The 19,448-nt window shown below is 44.4% G+C and overlaps 1 protein-coding gene across 1 annotated transcript in view; it reads left to right on the top strand.

Annotated features, from left to right (window-relative positions):
• Nucleotides 1-866: 866 nt before the first annotated feature.
• The window catches only part of LOC135051286 (interleukin-5 receptor subunit alpha-like), a 118,984-nt gene continuing 100,402 nt past the window's right edge, over nt 867-19,448 (top strand). Inside the window, exons 1-2 of the mRNA XM_063957354.1 lie at nt 867-1,030; nt 11,557-11,666. Coding sequence (XP_063813424.1) covers nt 11,573-11,666 — 94 coding nt within the window. The 5' untranslated portion in view covers nt 867-1,030; nt 11,557-11,572. The remainder of the gene's footprint in view (nt 1,031-11,556; nt 11,667-19,448) is intronic.

Consider the following 19,448-nt stretch of genomic DNA (forward strand, 5'->3'; position numbering starts at 1 on the left):
TGCAAGATACAGCAATGGCCTACTGTACTGTACAACTATATACGGTTGGTCACCAAAATGCAGCACACTGAGCACAGATATTTGCAGCACACTGAGCACAGATATGGAGCTTTTCAGGCAGAGATCGTAGATATTTGCAGCACACTGAGCACATATATTTGCAGCAGACTGAGCACAGATATTTGCAGCACACTGAGCACAGATATGGAGCTTTTCAGGCAGAGAACGTAGATATTTGCAGTACACTGAGCACATATATTTGCAGCAGACTGAGCACAGATATTTGCAGCACACTGACCACAGATATTTGCAGCACACTGAGCACAGATACGGAGCTTTTCAGGGAGAGAACGCAGCCACGTCCTCTCCGTTCAATCTCCAATGTATGAGTGAAAATGGCGGCGACGCACGGCTCTTTATATAGAATACGAATCTCGTGAGAATCCGACAGCGGGATGATGACGTTCGTCCTCGATCAGGTTAACCGAGCAAGGCGGGAAGATCCAAGGCTACTTCGGACCCATGTAAAATAGGTGAAGTTCGGGGGGGTTCGGATCTCAACGAACCGAACCCGCTCATCTCTAAATATAACCAACCCAAATCTAACTCTCTCTGTACATGTTATACAGTATCCGTCTCACCTGCAGTGCACATGGTTTTGCCCATTAGGGGAAAATTTTATTTTGCAATCAACCTTGAATTAGGCCTGTAGTCCCATAGACTTCTCATAATACTGTATATCATCCTAACATTCTTGTTCCTACATGTGACACATTTCCTTTCTGCTTACTTCCTTGTCTTGGGCGAGATTTCAGTTTGAATTGCACAAGACAGTATTAAGGAACTAATGGTTTGTGATTTGACTAAGTAGCCATGCACGGCTCACATACACAGTATCAATCAGGACATTTACCATAGAATACAAAATACACAAGCCATTTCTGACTGTAATTTTAGTTACAGATTTGTACACTGGCTATTGTACACTTAAGCTACTGGGATGCATAGGAGAGCATCTGTGAAACTAAAGGTTAGTAGATGATTTTGTGCGTTAAATTATTATGTTGCAAAGACAGAGTAAGATACAAGTTGTAAAAGGACAGAAAATTAATAATATCTTAGACGGTACCTGAAACTTGATTTTAAAGTATACACCACTCACCACCACAGGAATTGTAGGACTGTCAATTCTTAAATTAAATGTACTTGTTAAATTAATGGTGATCTGGGAAGTTTAATACACTGTATAAGAAATCAGTTTCTATATCTTAGTACATTTCTGCCAAAATTGTTATTTTAATATTCAGAAGTCTAAACTTTAACTCGACTAAACAGTTGTCAAAATGCAAAATGAGGTGGACAATAAATTGCCCTCCAGCTGCTGTTGACAGATGAGTATAAAAAAACTTTCTTACAGTTCATACGTTATTTAATGTGAAGTTTTTGATCCATGTGCCATTGTATTTACAGTTCTAGAAGCATTTCTAATTGTAATACAGTTTTTGTTGCACATATAAAAGCTCAGGGCAGTTAAATATCACAGCCCTTATTGAGCATTTAAATGCTCCTGTATATCAGGGGAAGCTCAAAATGAATGAATGTGCTTTATTTAGAGTGCATTTGCATTGGACACTTTACACACAATTGTCACAAGAGAAGTGTTTGGAATTAAAAACTTTATTAAACGTCATTGTTCATGTGACATCTATGTTTACTTTAACATGAATTAATTACATTTGGAGTGATTAGACACTGCACTTAATGTAAAGTGAAAATCACATGTCTGACACCTCCCTGGACAGCAGGAAAGAGCAAATGTAAAAAAAGTCACAGGTAGTGTAACTTATGGTATTTTGCTTTTCATTCTAAATAATGTGTATTATCATCTGCATTTTCATTCTGAATCTTTAAAAATAAAATAGTTTGATTTATTAGCAGAACTACAGTACAAAAAAAAACTTGTAATTCTTGAAAATAGAGGAAATAAAAATATTTCTACACTTCAGGTATTTTCATGTAAGCTCAGTACTGTATACTAGCACGTTCTGCTGTTTTATGGTCCAGGACAAATATTATGTTAATTGTGTAGATAACCTGTAATAAAATATAAAGTATGACTGTATCAGTGCTTAAACAATCCAAATTAAATGGGCAATCATCTCTCTTCAGTCTGGGTGTGGTTCCAAAGGTCGACAGTAAAAAATGTTGACCCCAAAAGGTTAACATGCGAAAAGGGTTAACATGTGAAAAAGGTTGACAATTAAAAGGATGACACAGAAATGGTCGACACATGAAAAAATAGAGTTTTTAATGCTTTTTGAGTTTCAAATTGTAGCTTTTAGTACATGGAACCCCAATTAGTGTACCTCGTCCCCTCACATTGCTTGCTTTGCTCGCTATTCTTCAGGCAAGGTGACTCGTTCCACTACCACTGCGCTCAGCACAGGTTACCATTCCCAATTGTAGTCCATGTGGATGGTAAAATATGAAAAAGTTGAAAAAATTCTATTTTTAAGAACAAAAAACCTCATGTCAACCAAAAATTGTGTCGACCATTGTATTGAATTGCGATTGCATCGTAGTGCTGCACCACACATGCTGGGCTGCCTTGCACTGTGCTGGCGGCCCCCAACATGTGAGTAAAATGATCACAGTTTAACGTCATATGGTCGACATGCATTAGATCGAGAGGGTCAAAATGTCCACAGGTAAAAGACAGTACAAAAGGTAGACAATACAAAATGTCAACCAATACAAAAGGTAGACATGGAATTGGTTGACATAAAAAAAAGTTGACACCATTTTTTTTATTGTTTGTATTATTTTGCATGTTTCATCACCTGTGACCCCCAATTAGTGGTAACATACTGTAGACCAGGCATTTTCAACCACGGTCCTCAAGGCACACCAACAATGCAGGTTTTAGTGATATCCAGGCTGCAGCACAGATGGTTAAATCAAAATAACTGAGCTACTAATTAAGTCACCTGTGCTGGAGCCTGGATATCACTAAAACCTGCACTGTTGGTGTGCCTTGAGGACCGTGGTTGGGAATGCCTGCTGTAGACCATTGTGGGACTCGCTTCACACTCCACACTTTGGGCAAGGCTACTATTCCCACTCATAGTCCACAAGGAAGGTAAATCAAGCAAAAGTTGAAAAAATGTTAAACCCCCTCCAAAAAACTAGTGTCGAACATATCTGTATGTGTGTCAACCATAGCCATGTCGACTTTATAAACCTGTTGATCTTTTGATCTGTCTCCTTTTTGCCTGCCAACCTTTTGACCATGTCAACCTAATACATGTTGACTATATGGTGTAGACCTATTGACTATCTAGATGGTGTCTATCCACAGTATGGAAACCCCTATTATAGTAGGAGTCCCTGATTCAAATCCTTTAAATCCAAAAGTTTTGTTCTTCCCTTTGTCATGGGCATGACATGATAATCCCAAACAGGCAGGGAGCCTGTTTTTTCATATGCTAGAGCAGCCATCATCAGCACGCACACCTATCCCATCCCACAAGACGTTTTTTTTTTGTGCAATGCCCAGTTGACACACCAAAAGAAGGATTTCACGAGCTAAGGTACAGTAAAATGTATACCAAAAATGTATATATATGTTCACTAAAGCACATGCGCTATTTGCTAAAACGTACCAACTACTACCAGCTTCATCTCTCGGTGCAATGCAGAAACAAGCACAATGAGATTTTCTATCTTTCATGAATAAATGTTTTTTAATGATATAGTAACAAACAAACTACTGTACATAAGTACTGAGATCATGGTATCCTAATGTCCCTGCACACCAAGGGTGTAGCTATCATAGGTTCAGGGAGTCCAGCTGCTATGGGGCCCAGAACTGAGAGGGGCCCACTTTCCCTGTCACAGTTGCATGTGTTATATACAGTTCTGACTCCAGAGGTGGGTCTGCAGGACAGTCCAAAGGTCAAATAGGGGAGCCACACCAACTGCCAGTGAGTGCCAGCCAACGATGTTTCACAGAATTTGGGGTGGCAGTTGATGCAGCTACCTTATAATAATTTTGGACTGCACTGCAGCTCCACCTCTGGAGGCGCCATTGGTTATATACATTTTTCAACATTGAGTGTTACATAGGGGGTCCTTACAAACCTTTGCCTTGGGGTCCCCTACAATATCTTGTTATTAGAGATGTGCACCGGAAATTTTTCGGGTTTTGTGTTTTGGTTTTGGATTCAGTTCCGCGGCCGTGTTTTGGATTCGGACGCGTTTTGGCAAAACCTCCCTGAAATTTTTTTGTCGGATTCGGGTGTTTTTATTAAAAAAACACCTCAAAATCAGCTTAAATCATAGAATTTGGGGGTAATTTTGATCCCATAGTATTATTAACCTCAATAACCATAATTTCCACTCATTTCCAGTCTATTCTGGACACCTCACACCTCACAATATTATTTTTAGTCCTAAAATTTGCACCGAGGTCGCTGGATGACTAAGCTAAGCGACACAAGTGGGCGGCACAAACACCTGGCCCAGCTAGGAGTGGCACTGCAGTGTCAGACAGGATGGATCTTAAAAAAATTAGCCCCAAACATCACATGATGCAAAGATAAATAAAATAAAAAAGAGGTGCAAGATGGAATTGTCTTTGGGCCCTCCCACCCACCCTTATGTTGTATAAACAGGACATGCACACTTTAACAAACCCATAATTTCAGCCACAGGGTCTGCCACACGACTGTGGCTGAAATGACTGGTTGGTTTGGGCCCCCACCAAAAAAAGAAGCAATCAGTCTCTCCTTGCACAAACTGGCTCTACAGAGGCAAGATGTCCACCTCCTCCTCATCCTCCGATTCATCACCCCTTTCACTGCGTACATCCCCCTCCTCACAGAGTATTAATTCGTCCCCACTGGAATCCACCATCTCAGGTCCCTGTGTACTTTCTGGAGGCAATTGCTGGTGAATGTCTCCACGGATGAATTGATTATAATTTATTTTGATGAACATCATCTTCTCCACATTTTGTGGAAGTAACCTCGTACGCCGATCGCTGACAAGGTGACCGGCTGCACTAAACACTCTTTCGGAGTACACACTAAAATAAAGCCAGTTTGTGCAAGGGCCTACAAATTGCCTCTTTTTCCTGCCAGTATACGTACGGACTGTCTGATGTGCCTACTTGGATGCTGTCACTCATATAATCCGCCACCATTCTTTCAATGGTGAGAGAATCATATGCAGTGACAGTAGACGACATGTCAGTAATCATTGGCAGGTCCTTCAGTCCGGACCAGATGTCAGCACTCGCTCCAGACTGCCCTGCATCACCACCAGCGGGTGGGCTCAGAATTCTTAGCCTTTTACTCGCAGCCCCAGTTGCGGGAGAATGTGAAGGAGGAGCTGTTGATGGGTCACGTTCCGCTTGACTTGGCAATTTTCTCACCAGCAGGTTTTTGAACCTCTGCAGACTTGTGTCTGCCGGAAAGAGAGATACAACGTAGGCTTTAAACCTAGTATCGAGCACGGTGGCCAAAATGTAGTGCTCTGATTTCAACAGATTGACCACCTGGTTAAGAGAATAAAGGGCTCCATTTTAGCTCCTTCTTCAATCTCTCCAGCTGCTTCTGCAAAAGCCTGATGAGGGGAATGACCTGACTTAGGCTGGCAGTATCTGTACTGACTTCACGTGTGGCAAGTTCAAAGGGTTGCAGAACCTTGTACAACGTTGAAATCATTCTCCACTGCGCTTGAGTCAGGTGCATTCCCCCTCCTTTGCCTATATCGTAGGCAGATGTATAGGCTTGAATGGCCTTTTGCTGCTCCTCCATCCTCTGAAGCATATAGAGGGTTGAATTCCACCTCGTTACCACCTCTTGCTTCAGATGATGGTGGGGCAGGTTCAGGAGTGTTTGCTGGTGCTCCAGTCTTCGGCACGTGGTGGCTGAATGCCGAAAGTGGCCCGCAATTCTTCGGACCACCGACAGTATCTCTTGCATGCCCCTGTCATTTGTTAAATAATTCTGCACCACCAAATTCAATGTATGTGCAAAACATGGGATGTGATGGAATTTGCCCACATGTAATGCACGCACAATATTGGTGGCGTTGTCCGATGTCACAAATCCCCAGGAGAGTCCAATTGGAGTAAGCCATTCTGCAATGATGTTCCTCAGTTTCCGTAAGAGGTTGTTAGCTATGTGCCTCTTATGGAAAGCGATGATACAAAGTGTAGCCTGCCTAGGAACGAGTTGGCGTTTGCGAGATGGTGCTACTGGTGCCTCCGCTGCTGTTCTTGCTGCGGGAGGCAATACATCTATCCAGTGGACTGTCACAGTCATATAGTCCTGAGTCTGCGCTGCTCCACTTGTCCACATGTCCGTGGTTAAGTGGACATTGGATACAACTGCATTTTTTAGAACACTGGTGAGTCTTTTTCTGACGTCTGTGTATATTCTCGGTGTCGCCTGCCTAGAGAAGTGGAACCTAGATGGTATTTGGTACCGGGGCACACTATCTCAAGAAATTCTCTAATTGCCTGTGAACTAACGGCAGATACCGGATGCACGTCTAACGCCAACACAGCTGCCAAGGCCTGAGTTATCCGCTTTGCAACAGGATGACTGCTGTGATATTTAATCTTCCTCGCAAAGGACTGTTGGACAGTCAATTGTTTACTGGAAGTAGTTCAAGTGGTCTTCCAACTTCAGAGCCAGGAGCAGTAGGCGTTACACTCAACAACAGCAGAGCCAGGAGCAGTAGGCGTTACACTCAAGGATCCATTAGAGGAATCCCAGGCAGGAAAGGACTCGTCAGACTTGCCACTGACATGGCCTGCAGGACTATAGGCTTTCCTGTCTAAGGAGGAAATTGACACTGAGGGAGTTGGTGGTGTGGTTTGCAGGAGCTTGTGTACAAGAGGAAGGGATTTAGTTGTCAGTGGACTGCTTCCGCTGTCACCCATAGTTTTTGAACTTGTCAATGACTTCTGATGAATGCGCTGCAGGTGATGTATAAGGGAGGATGTTCCTAGGTGGTTAACGTCCTTACCCCTACTTATTACAGCTTGACAAAGGCAACACATGGCTTGACACCTGTTGTCTGCATTTCTGTTAAAATAATTCCACACCGAAGAGGTGATTTTTTTTTGTAATTTGACCAGGCATGTCAATGGCCATATTCATCCCACGGACAACAGGTGTCTCCCCGGGTGCCTGACTTAAATAAACCACCTCACCATCAGAATCCTCCTTGTTAATTTCCTCCTCAGCGCCAGCAACACCCATATCCTCATCCTGGTGTACTTCAACAGTGACATCTTCAATTTGACTATCAGGAACTGGACTGTGGGTGCTCCTTCCAGCACTTGCAGGGGGCATGCAAATGGTGGAAGGCGTCACCTCTTCCCGTCCAGTGTTGGGAAGGTCAGGCATCGCAGCCGACACAATTGGACTCTCCTTGGGGATTTGTGATTTAGAAGAACGCACAGTTCTTCGCTGTGCTTTTGCCAGCTTAACTCTTTTCATTTTTCTAGCGGGAAGAAAAGTGCTTCCATCCTCATGTGAAGCTGAACCACTAGCCATGAACATAGGCCAGGGCCTCAGCGTTCCTTGCCACTGCGTGTCATAAATGGCATTATGGCAAGTTTACGCTTCTCCTCAGACGCTTTTAATTTAGATTTTTGGGTAATTTTACTGAACTTTTTTGGGGGATTTTACATGCTCTCAACTATCACATTGGGCATCGGCCTTGGCAAACGACGTTGATGGCATTTCATCGTCTCAGCCATGACTAGTGGCAGCAGCTTCAGTACGAGGTGGAAGTAGATCTTGATCTTTCCCTATTTTACCCTCCACATTTTTGTTCTCCATTTTTTAATGTGTGGAATTATATGCCAGTAATATATCAGTAGCAATGGCCTACTGTACTGTCTGTACTACTACTGCTAGTCACCAAAATGCTGCACTGTCCTACTATATACGGCTCACAACAAAGCAGCACAGATATGGCTTGAAGTGATATGGAGCTGCAAGATACAGCAATGGCCTACTGTACTGTACTACTGTATATGTATACTGCTGATCACCAAAATGCTGCACTGTCCTACTATATACTGCTCACAACAATGCAGCACAGATATGGATACTTGAAGTGATATGGAGCTGCAAGATACAGCAATGGCCTACTGTACTGTACTACTGTATATGTATACTGGTGATCACCACAATGCTGCACGGTCTTACTATATACTGCTCACAACAACAATGCAGCACAGATATGGATAGTATACTTGACACAGAGCTGCAAGATACAGCAATGGCCTACTGTACTGTACTATATGTATACTGCTGGTCACCAAAATGCTGCACTGTCCTACTATATACTGCTCACAATAATGCAGCACAGATATGGATAGTATACTTGACACAGAGCTGCAAGATACAGCAATGGCCTTCTGTAATGTACTACTATAATTATATACTGGTGGTCCCCACAAAGCAGCACACTGAGCACAGATATTTGCAGCACACTGAGCACAGATATGGAGCGTTTTCAGGCAGAGAACGTAGATATTTGCAGCACACTGAGCACAGATATTTGCAGCACACTGAGCACAGATATTTGCAGCACACTGAGCACAGATACGGAGCTTTTCAGGGAGAGAACGCAGCCACGTCCTCTCAGTTCAATCTCCAATGCACGAGTGAAAATGGCGGCGGCGCGCGGCTCTTTATATATAATACGAATCTTAACTGGGTCACTATTAAGGGGCGGAATACATACTGGAGACCGACAGACAGGATGCTGGCTGTTACGATACCGACAGCTGAATCCTGTCTGCAGGAATCCTGGCAGCACTACAGCTGCCCTTGCCACTCTTCAGCCCTGGTGGCGAGCTTCGGCCCTGGTGGTGTGGACCCACCATCTGAGTGGAAATACTGGGCTGCGATCGGGATTCTGACCGTCGGCATTTCCCCGGTTGTCGGGATTCCAGCATCGGTATCCTGAAAGACAGGATCCCAGCAGGCGGTACATTAACCGTATCCCTATGGGGCATATAATTAACACTTGCTGCAGAGGCAGAGGCGGAACTACCGCCAGTGCAACCAGTGCGTTGCACTGGGGCCCGCCTCTGTCCAGGGGCCCAAAGCATGTAATGAGTCAAACTGACTCATTACATGCCGCTGTGCGCTGCGGGCAACTGCTGCCCGCAGCGCACAGCCGCCCAGAGAGGAGAGGAGCAGCGGTACGGGGGAAGGAGGAAGAGGGAGGTGGAGGAGGGAGCCGCAGCAGCGCTTTGTTACTGGTTGAGGCGCTGCTGCTGCTGCCCCTCTGCTTCACTATAGGCTGTCATCCGAGAACAGCCTATAGTGAAGCAGAGGGGCAGCAGCAGCAGCGCCTCCACCAATAACACAGCGCTGCTGCGGCTCCCTCCTCCACCTCCCTCCTCCTCCTTCTCTCCTGCCCGGGAATCGTGAGTGACCAGAAGCTGCACTGAGGAGCCTGAGCCAGCGGAGAGGGTAAGTATAATTCTTCTTTCTTTCTTTCTTTCTTTCTTTCTTTCGCCTGCCGCAATGTGTAAAAAGGGGGAATCTGCCTGCCGCAATGTGTAAAAAGGTGGAATCTGCCTACCGCAATGTGTAAAAATGGGGAATTTGCCTGCCGCAATGTGTAAAAAGGGGGAATCTGCCTGCCGCAAAGTGTAAAAAGGGGGAATCCGCCTGCCGCAATGTGTAAAAAGGGGGAACCTGCCTGCCGCAATGTGTAAAAAGGGGGAATCTGCCTGCCGCAATGTGTAAAAATGGGGAATCTGCCTGCCGCAATGTGTAAAAAGGGGGAATCTGCCTGCCGCAATGTGTAAAAGGGGGAATCTGCCTGCCGTAATGTGTAAAAAGGGGGACGCTGTCTGCCGTAATGTGTAACAAGGGCACGCTGTCTGCCGTAATGTGTAAAAAGGCACGCTGTCTGCCATTATGTGTAAAAAGTGTACGCTGTCTGCCGCTATGTTTAACAAGGGCACGCTGTCTGCCGCTATGTGTAACAAGGGCATGCTGTCTGCCGTTATGTGTAAAAAGTGTACGCTGTCTGCCGCTATGTGTAACAAGGGCACGCTGTCTGCCGCTATGTATAACAAGCGCACGCAGTCTGCCGTTATGTGTAAAAAGGGGATGCTGTCTGCCGTTATGTGTAAAAAGTGCACGCTGTCTGCCGTAATGTGTAAAAAGGGGGACGTTGTCTGCCGTAATGTGTAAAAAGGGGACGCTGTCTGCCGTAATGCGTAAAAAGAGGAATCTGTCCGCCGTAAGGTGTAAAAGGGTCTCTACCTGGTGTAGTGGTGCTACCGTGCGGCATAATTTGAATAATGGAGACTACTGTGCACCGTTTTATGAATTGGTATTATTTTGTGGCCATACCCCTTCCCCACGAAGCTACGCCACTATGTATTTTTGCGCGCGCCTACGGCGCGCACTGCCCCTGTTTTGCATGCACGGGTGGGGCTCCGATGCCGTTTCTTGCAAAAATGTCTAGTTACGGCACTGTTGCTAGGCATCCATTTCTCTGGCCCTGAGCAGGTCCCCCTCACCAGATCCTCTCCAGGGGTGAGGGGGTGGACTTGGATGGGATGGGGGGGGGGGGGAAAGCATTTTGTCACACCTGGGCCCACCGCTCGCTAGTTCCGCCACTGTGCAGAGGTGTCTTTCTAGAATCACAGGTGCCCTTTCAGAATTTGCTATGGGGCCCACAAAGTTCTGGCTATGCCCCTGCTATGCTCCCTTTGGTGCTTCTTGCTACAATAAAAGTAATTGTATACCAAATAGATTACATTAAATTATGTTTGTTCAAACTGTACATAGGGTTTTTAAAAATGAAATGGTTTGTGGTTCTCTCTATTACCATTTTTAATACTAATAAAGACATGCAAATGATTGTGGCAAAGGAATCTGACCGCACTGCTGTTTAGTTTCAGGGTTAAGAGAGTCAGTAGCATTTCAGAGTATTCTGAAACTGAATGCAAAGCAGTCAATGGTGTGTTCTCATAGGTGCAAGCATAGGTAACACACTGGATGGTAAGTGTGATTGCATTAGACACGTGAGGTGGGATGTAAATAATGGCGTCTGAGATCGTCGAAGGTGCGGGATGCCGGCCGAACTCAGACATTTTTTTAAAGGGGCAATCACTTGCAAGGCCTGGTTTTGCCATTATATCCCATTGGTGGTGTCTGGCATTATCTTAATGTCAGTGAATAATCTACTTTAAGGTGACTGTACCAGTTAAGGTCTCAGACCTGGTTTGCTGAAAAAGGTTATTAGATACAGTAATCAAACTATAGCTACTAGTTACTACTGTAGGTAATTTACAATTTCTTATTTTTAAAAACACCAATAAAGTTTTCTGTATGACAGATGAGATTTAAAGCAATAATACAAAAAATACATATAATTTATGCTATATTATTAGTATTGTGTAAATTGATAAATATGATATAAGTATGTAGAGAAAATAATAGCATGCATATTAAAGTACTGCATGTATATTCAGTTATTTATTTACATTTATTTTTTAAGGGGATTAAGTTGAACAATGGCTTATACAAGTAAAGGATGCTTATCGATGTTATTCCTGGCGTTCATGAATGCTAGTTACCTGTCTCATGTAGCAGATAACACCTTAAACAGTAAGTACTGTATATAATACTATATATAAGTTTCTTCACTCCCCCCGTCACCCGGCTCCATAGAAGTGCAGGCAAATATGGACGAGATCGTCCATATTGGCCTGCATGTACAGGCGATGGGGCACCAGCGATGAACGAGCGCAGGGCCGCGCATCGTTCATCGCTGGTGCCTCCACACTCAAAGATATGAACAGTATCTCGTTCATTAATGAACAAGATCGTTCATATCTTTGAGTATTATCGCCCAGTGTGTAGGGCCTATAAATGTCTTTCTGTCATTTCCTGTTGGTTGTCTTCGCACAAGCTAAAAATTGAATCTTTCAAAACTGGAGCTACTGTAATAATTTTGCCACTAGCAGCAGAAGTTCTTTAATGACATCTCTGTCTATGTTGACATCATTCAACCTTGCACTGACTGGGTATAATTCTTATCTATGAACTATTCTTTGCTGCCCACATTTTATGATTTTCAAAATTTTGTTACATACATTGAAGAAATATGTCTGGAATATACACATATCTCACACAAGGCACTTCAATTATGTTAATTCATGCACTTGTTATCTCCTGCATTGAATATTGTAATAGCCTCCTTACTGGTCTTCTTCATACCAGATTTTCACCACTATAATCTGTTTTGAATACAGCTGGTAGAATGATTCTTCTTGCAAAATGTTCCTCTAATGCTGCTCCATTCTGTTAGTCCCTACAATATAAAATGAATCTACTAACTTAAAATGTCATAAATAAGATTACACTAACACTTTGTGCATCTCATCTACACTTGTTACCTGCTCGCATTCCCAAATTACAGGACTTTTGCAGACTGCAGCCACTTTGTGGTATGCCCTAATTCGAACCAGTGCTAGGCAAATATATAATTGGATGGATAAGATCAAAAAACAGTATTCACATTTATTAAAATACATTTAAAATAAGTGGGAAGGACTAGATCTCCAATAGTCAGTTACTGAACCTAATAATCAGCAATGTATTACCCAAAGTTGGTGGATAGATGTCAGGTGGAGAATAAACACAGTCCAATATTATAGAATTGAAGCTCAGTCCTTGTCAGGATCCAAACACATCCAAAGTTGAGTGGCAAAATCCAGATAGATGATTAGGCTTAGACATCTTAGTGCGTTTTCCAGGGCAAGGTCACCTATCAGAAGGATGTGTTTGAGTCCTGACAAGGACTGAGCTTCAATTCTACAATATTGGACTGTGTTTGTTTATTTTCCACCTGAACCACAATGCATGCAGCATATGGATACATAGTGGATTACCTATACAGTCTATTGTGTAATTCGATGCTAAAAAGGACTGTGTCTCGACATCTATCCACTAGTGATGTGCACCGGACATTTTTCGGGTTTTGTGTTTTAGTTTTGGATTCGGTTCCGCGGCCGTGTTTTGGATTCGGACGCGTTTTGGCAAAACCTCCCTGAAAATTTTTTGTCGGATTCGGATGTTTGTTACAAAAAACCCTCAAAAACAGCTTAAATCATAGAATTTGGGGGTCAATTTGATCCCATAGTATTATTAACCTCAATAACCATACTTTCCACTCATTTCCAGTCTATTCTGAACACCTCACAATATTATTTTTAGTCCTAAAATTTGCACCGAGGTCGTTGGATGACTAAGCTAAGCGACCCAAGTGGCCGACACAAACACCTGGCCCATCTAGGAGTGGCACTGCAGTGTCAGACAGGATGGTCGATTTAAAAAATAGTCCCCAAACAGCACATGATGCAAAGAAAAAAAGAGGTGCACTGTGGTCGCTGGATGGCTAAGCTAAGCGACACAAGTGGCCGACACAAACACCTGGCCCATCTAGGAGTGGCACTGCAGTGTCAGGCAGGATGGCACTTCAAAAAAATAGTCCCCAAACAGCACATGATGCAAAGAAAAATTAAAGAAAAAAGAGGTGCAAGATGGAATTGTCCTTGGGCCCTCCCACCCACCCTTATGTTGAATAAACAGGACATGCACACTTTAACAAACCCATCATTTCAGCGACAGGGTCTGCCACACAACTGTGACTTAAATGACTGGTTGGTTTGGGCCCCCACCAAAAAAGAAGCAATCAATCTCTCCTTGCACAAACTGGCTCTACAGAGGCAAGATGTCCACCTCCTCCTCATCGTCCGATTCCTCACCCCTTTCACTGTGTACATCCCCCTCCTCACAGATTATTAATTCGTCCCCACTGGAATCCACCATCTCAGGTCCCTGTGTACTTTGTGGAGGCAATTGCTGCTGGTGAATGTCTCCATGGAGGAATTGATTATAATTCATTTTGATGAACATCATCTTCTCCACATTTTCTGGAAGTAACCTCGTACGCCGATTGCTGAAAAGGTGAGCGGCTGCACTAAACACTCTTTCGGAGTACACACTGGAGGGTGGGCAACTTAGGTAAAATAAAGCCAGTTTCTGCAAGGGCCTCCAAATTGCCTCTTTTTCCTGCCAGTATACGTACGGACTGTCTGACGTGCCTACTTGGATGCGGTCACTCATATAATCCTCCACCATTCTTTCAATGGTGAGAGAATCATATGCAGTGACAGTAGACGACATGTCAGTAATCGTTGGCAGGTCCTTCAGTCCGGACCAGATGTCAGCACTCGCTCCAGACTGCCCTGCATCACCGCCAGCGGGTGGGCTCAGAATTCTTAGCCTTTTCCTCGCACCCCCAGTTGCGGGAGAATGTGAAGGAGCAGCTGTTGACGGGTCATGTTCCGCTTGACTTGACAATTTTCTCACCAACAGGTCTTTGAACCTCTGCAGACTTGTGTCTGCCGGAAAGAGAGATACAACGTAGGTTTTAAATCTAGGATCGAGCACGGTGGCCAAAATGTAGTGCTCTGATTTCAACAGATTGACCACCCGTGAATCCTGGTTAAGCAAATTAAGGGCTCCATCCACAATTCCCACATGCCTAGAGGAATCGCTCTGTTTTAGCTCCTCCTTCAATGTCTCCAGCTTCTTCTGCAAAAGCCTGATGAGGGGAATGACCTGGCTCAGGCTGGCAGTGTCTGTACTGACTTTACGCGTGGCAAGTTCAAAGGGTTGCAGAACCTTGCACAACGTTGTAATCATTCTCCACTGCGCTTGAGTCAGGTGCATTCCCCCTCCTTTGCCTCAATCGTAGGCAGATGTATAGGCTTGAATGGCCTTTTGCTGCTCCTCCATCCTCTGAAGCATATAGAGGGTTGAATTCCACCTCGTTACCACCTCTTGCATCAGATGATGACAAGGCAGGTTCAGGACTGTTTGCTGGTACTCCAGTCTTCGGCACGCGGTGGCTGAATGCCGAAAGTGGCCCGCAATTCTTCGGGCCACGACAGCATCTCTTGCACGCCCCTGTCGTTTTTTAAATAATTCTGCACCACCAAATTCAATGTATGTGCAAAACATGGGACGTGCTGGAATTTGCCCAGATGTAATGCAAGCACAATATTGCTGGCGTTGTCCGATGTCAAGAATCCCCAGGAGAGTCCATTTGGGGTAAGCCATTCTGCGATGATGTTCCTCAGTTTCCGTAAGAGGTTGTCAGCTGTGTGCCTCTTCTGGAAAGTGGTGATACAAAGCGTAGCCTGCCTAGGAACGAGTTGGCGTTTGCGAGATGGTGCTACTGGTGCCACCGCTGCTGTTCTTGCTGCGGGAGGCAATACATCTACCAAGTGGGCTGTCACAGTCATATAGTCCTGAGTCTGCCCTGCTCCACTTGTCCACATGTCCGTGGTTAAGTGGACATTGGGTACAACTGCATTTCTTAGGACACTGGTGACTCTTTTTCTGAGGTCTATGTACATTTTTGGTATCGCCTGCCTAGAGAAATGGAACCTAGATGGTATTTGGTACCGGGGACACAGTATCTCAATCAAGTCTGTAGTTGCCTGTGAATTAACGGTGGATAACGGAACCACGTTTCTCACCGCCCAGGCTGCCAAGGCCAGAGTTATCCACTTTGCAGCAGGATGACTGCTGTGATATTTCATCTTCCTCGCAAAGGACTGTTGGACAGTCAATTGCTTACTGGAAGTAGTACAAGTGGTCTTCCGACTTCCCCTCTGGGATGACGATCGACTCCCAGCAGCAACAACAGCAGCACCAGCAGCAGTAGGCGTTACACTCAAGGGTGCATCGGAGGAATCCCAGGCAGGAGAGGACTCGTCAGACTTGCCAGTGACATGGCCTGCAGGACTATTGGCTTTCCTGTGTAAGGAGGAAATTTACACTGAGGAAGTTGGTGGTGTGGTTTGCAGGAGCTTGGTTACAAGAGGAAGGGATTTAGTGGTCAGTGGACTGCTTCCTCTGTCATCCAAAGTTTTTGAACTTGTCACTGACTTATGATGAATGCGCTGCAGGTGACGTATAAGGGAGGATATTTCGAGGTGGTTAACGTCCTTACCCCTACTTATTACAGCTTGACAAAGGCAACACACGGCTTGACACCTGTTGTCCGCATTTGTGTTAAAATAATTCCACACCGAAGAGGTGATTTTTTTTGTAATTTGACCAGGCATGTCAATGGCCATATTCATCCCACGGACAACAGGTGTCTCCCCGGGTGCCTGACTTAAACAAACCACCTCACCATCAGAATCCTCCTTGTCAATTTCCTCCTCAGCGCCAGCAACACCCATATCCTCATCCTGGTGTACTTCAACAGTGACATCTTCAATTTGACTATCAGGAACTGGACTGTGGGTGCTACTTCCAGCACTTGCAGGGGGCGTGCAAATGGTGGAAGGCGCCACCTCTTCCCGTCCAGTGTTGGGAAGGTCAGGCATCGCAGCCGACACAATTGGACTCTCCTTGGGGATTTGTGATTTAGAAAAACGCACAGTTCTTTGCTGTGCTTTTGCCAGCTTAAGTCTTTTCATTTTTCTAGCGAGAGGATGAGTGCTTCCATCCTCATGTGAAGCTGATCCACTAGCTATGAACATAGGCCAGGGCCATAGCCGTTCCTTGCCACTCCGTGTCGTAAATGGCATATTGGCAAGTTTACGCTTCTCCTCAGACACTTTTCATTTTTATTGTTGGGTCATTTTACTGAACATTTGTGTTTTGGATTTTACATGCTCCCTACTATGACATTGGGCATCGGCCTTGGCAGACGACGTTGATGGCATTTTATCGTCTCGGCCATGACTAGTGTCAGCAGCTTCAGTACGAGGTGGAAGTGGATTTTGATCTTTCCCTATTTTACCCTCCACATTTTTGTTCTCCATTTTTTAATGTGTGGAATTATATGCCAGTATCAATAGCAATGGCCTACTACTATATATACTGCGCACAACTGAAATGCACCACAGGTATGGATGGATAGTATACTTGACGACACAGAGGTAGGGAGAGCAGTGGCCTACTGTACCGTACTGCTATATATTATATACTGGTGGTCAGCAAACTGTGCTAAACTGAAATGCACCACATGTTTGGATGGATAGTATACTTGACGACACAGAGGTAGGTAGAGCAGTGGCCTTCTGTACCGTACTCCTATATATTATATACTGGTGGTCAGCAAAATTATGCAATGTACTCCTACTATATACTACAATGCAGCACAGATATGGAGCGTTTTTCAGATAGAGAACGTATAATACTGGTGGTCACTGGTCAGCAAAACTCTGCACTGTACTCCTCCTATATAATACTGCTGGTCCCCAGTCCCCACAATAAAGCAGTGTGAGCACAGATATATGCAGCACATTGAGCACAGATATGGAGCGTTTTGCAGGCAGAGAACGTATAATATTGGTGGTCACTGGTCAGCAAAACTCTGTACTGTACTCCTCCTATTTAATACTGCTTGTCCCCAGTCCCCACAATAAAGCAGTGTGAGCACAGATATATGCAGCACACTGAGCACAGATATGGAGCGTTTTTCAGGCAGACAACGTATACTGGTGGTCACTGGTCAGCAAAACTCTGCACTGTACTCCTCCTATATAATACTACTGGTCCCCAGTCCCCACAATAAAGCAGTGTGAGCACAGATATATGCAGCACACTGAGCACAGATATGGAGCGTTTTTCAGGCAGACAACGTATACTGGTGGTCACTGGTCAGCAAAACTCTGCACTGTACTCCTCCTATAAAATACTGCTTGCCCCCAGTCCCCACAATAAAGTAGTGTGAGCACAGATATATGCAGCACACTGAGCACAGATATGGAGCGTTTTTCAGGCAGACAACGTATACTGGTGGTCACTGGTCAGCAAAACTCTGCACTGTACTCCTCCTATATAATACTGCTGGTCCCCAGTCCCCACAATAAAGCAGTGTGAGCACAGATATATACAGCACACTGAGCACAGATATGGAGCGTTTTTCAGGCAGACAACGTATAATACTGGTGGTAACTGGTCAGCAAAACTCTGCACTGTACTCCTCCTATATAATACTGCTGGTCCCCAGTCCCCACAATAAAGCAGTGTGAGCACAGATATATGCAGCACACTGAGCACAGATATGGAGCGTTTTTCAGGCAGACAACGTATACTGGTGGTCACTGGTCAGCAAAACTCTGCACTGTACTCCTCCTATATAATACTGCTGGTCCCCAGTCCCCACAATAAAGCAGTGTGAGCACAGATATATACAGCACACTGAGCACAGATATGGAGCGTTTTTCAGGCAGACAACGTATAATACTGGTGGTAACTGGTCAGCAAAACACTGCACTGTACTCCTCCTATATAATACTGCTGGTCCCCAGTCCCCACAATAAAGCAGTGTGAGCACAGATATATGCAGCACACTGAGCACAGATATGGAGCGTTTTTCAGGCAGACAACGTATACTGGTGGTCACTGGTCAGCAAAACTCTGCACTGTACTCCTCCTATAATACTGCTGGTCCCCAGAATAAAGATATGCAGCCGCCTGAAACAAAGTGAGAGGACGCCAGCCACGTCCTCTCACTATCATTTCCAATGCACGAGTGAAAAATGGCGGCGACGCGCGGCTCCTTATATAGAATCCGAATCTCGCGAGAATCCGACAGCGGGATGATGACGTTCGGGCGCGCTCGGGTTAACCGAGCCATACGGGAGAGTCCGAGTATGCCTCGGACCCGTGTAAAATGGGTGAAGTTCGGGGGGGTTCGGTTTCCGAGGAACCGAACCCGCTCATATCTACTATCCACCAAATGTTGGTAATACCTTGTTGCTTATTTGGTTTCAGTAAATGACTGTTGTAGATCTATTGTAGTCCTAAATTAGAATTTATTAAGTCCAGGATTCATAGATGTGACTAATTTTAAATCTTGTTTCAGACATTTCATATGGCTACTTCCCCCTTATTTTAACAGAATTTTATTAAATGTGAAAATCATTTTTGTAATCTTATCTGTCCAACTATTTAATTTGGTATACAGTATTTGCCTGGTGCCGGTTCTTTGTATAATTTGCCATTAGCTTTCAGTGGTGCTGATAACCCCACTGTGGCTGCTATTGACAGCACATTGGATTTATTCTTTTTTTTACAATACTGTGTTTTAATGGGTTCCCATTTATAACTGTATCACAGTTTAGGGAAAGTGAAGGTGTTTTAGTCAGAATTGATAAAAGTAATGGTTTTCAAACTGCCACAATAGATATCGCCAGCACAATAAATGCCAAAAATAGTCAAACATTACATTTATTAAGCTGCAATGTAACATAGGGACACCTACTGGATATCTTATCATAGAATGCACATTTATTGGCAAGCTGCTCAATCAGATTGTGATACCATTCAGGTGCTAAAAGGGAGGGGTAATTC

The sequence above is a fragment of the Pseudophryne corroboree genome, chromosome 2 (genome assembly GCF_028390025.1).
Source record: "Pseudophryne corroboree isolate aPseCor3 chromosome 2, aPseCor3.hap2, whole genome shotgun sequence".
NCBI lineage: Eukaryota > Metazoa > Chordata > Amphibia > Anura > Myobatrachidae > Pseudophryne > Pseudophryne corroboree.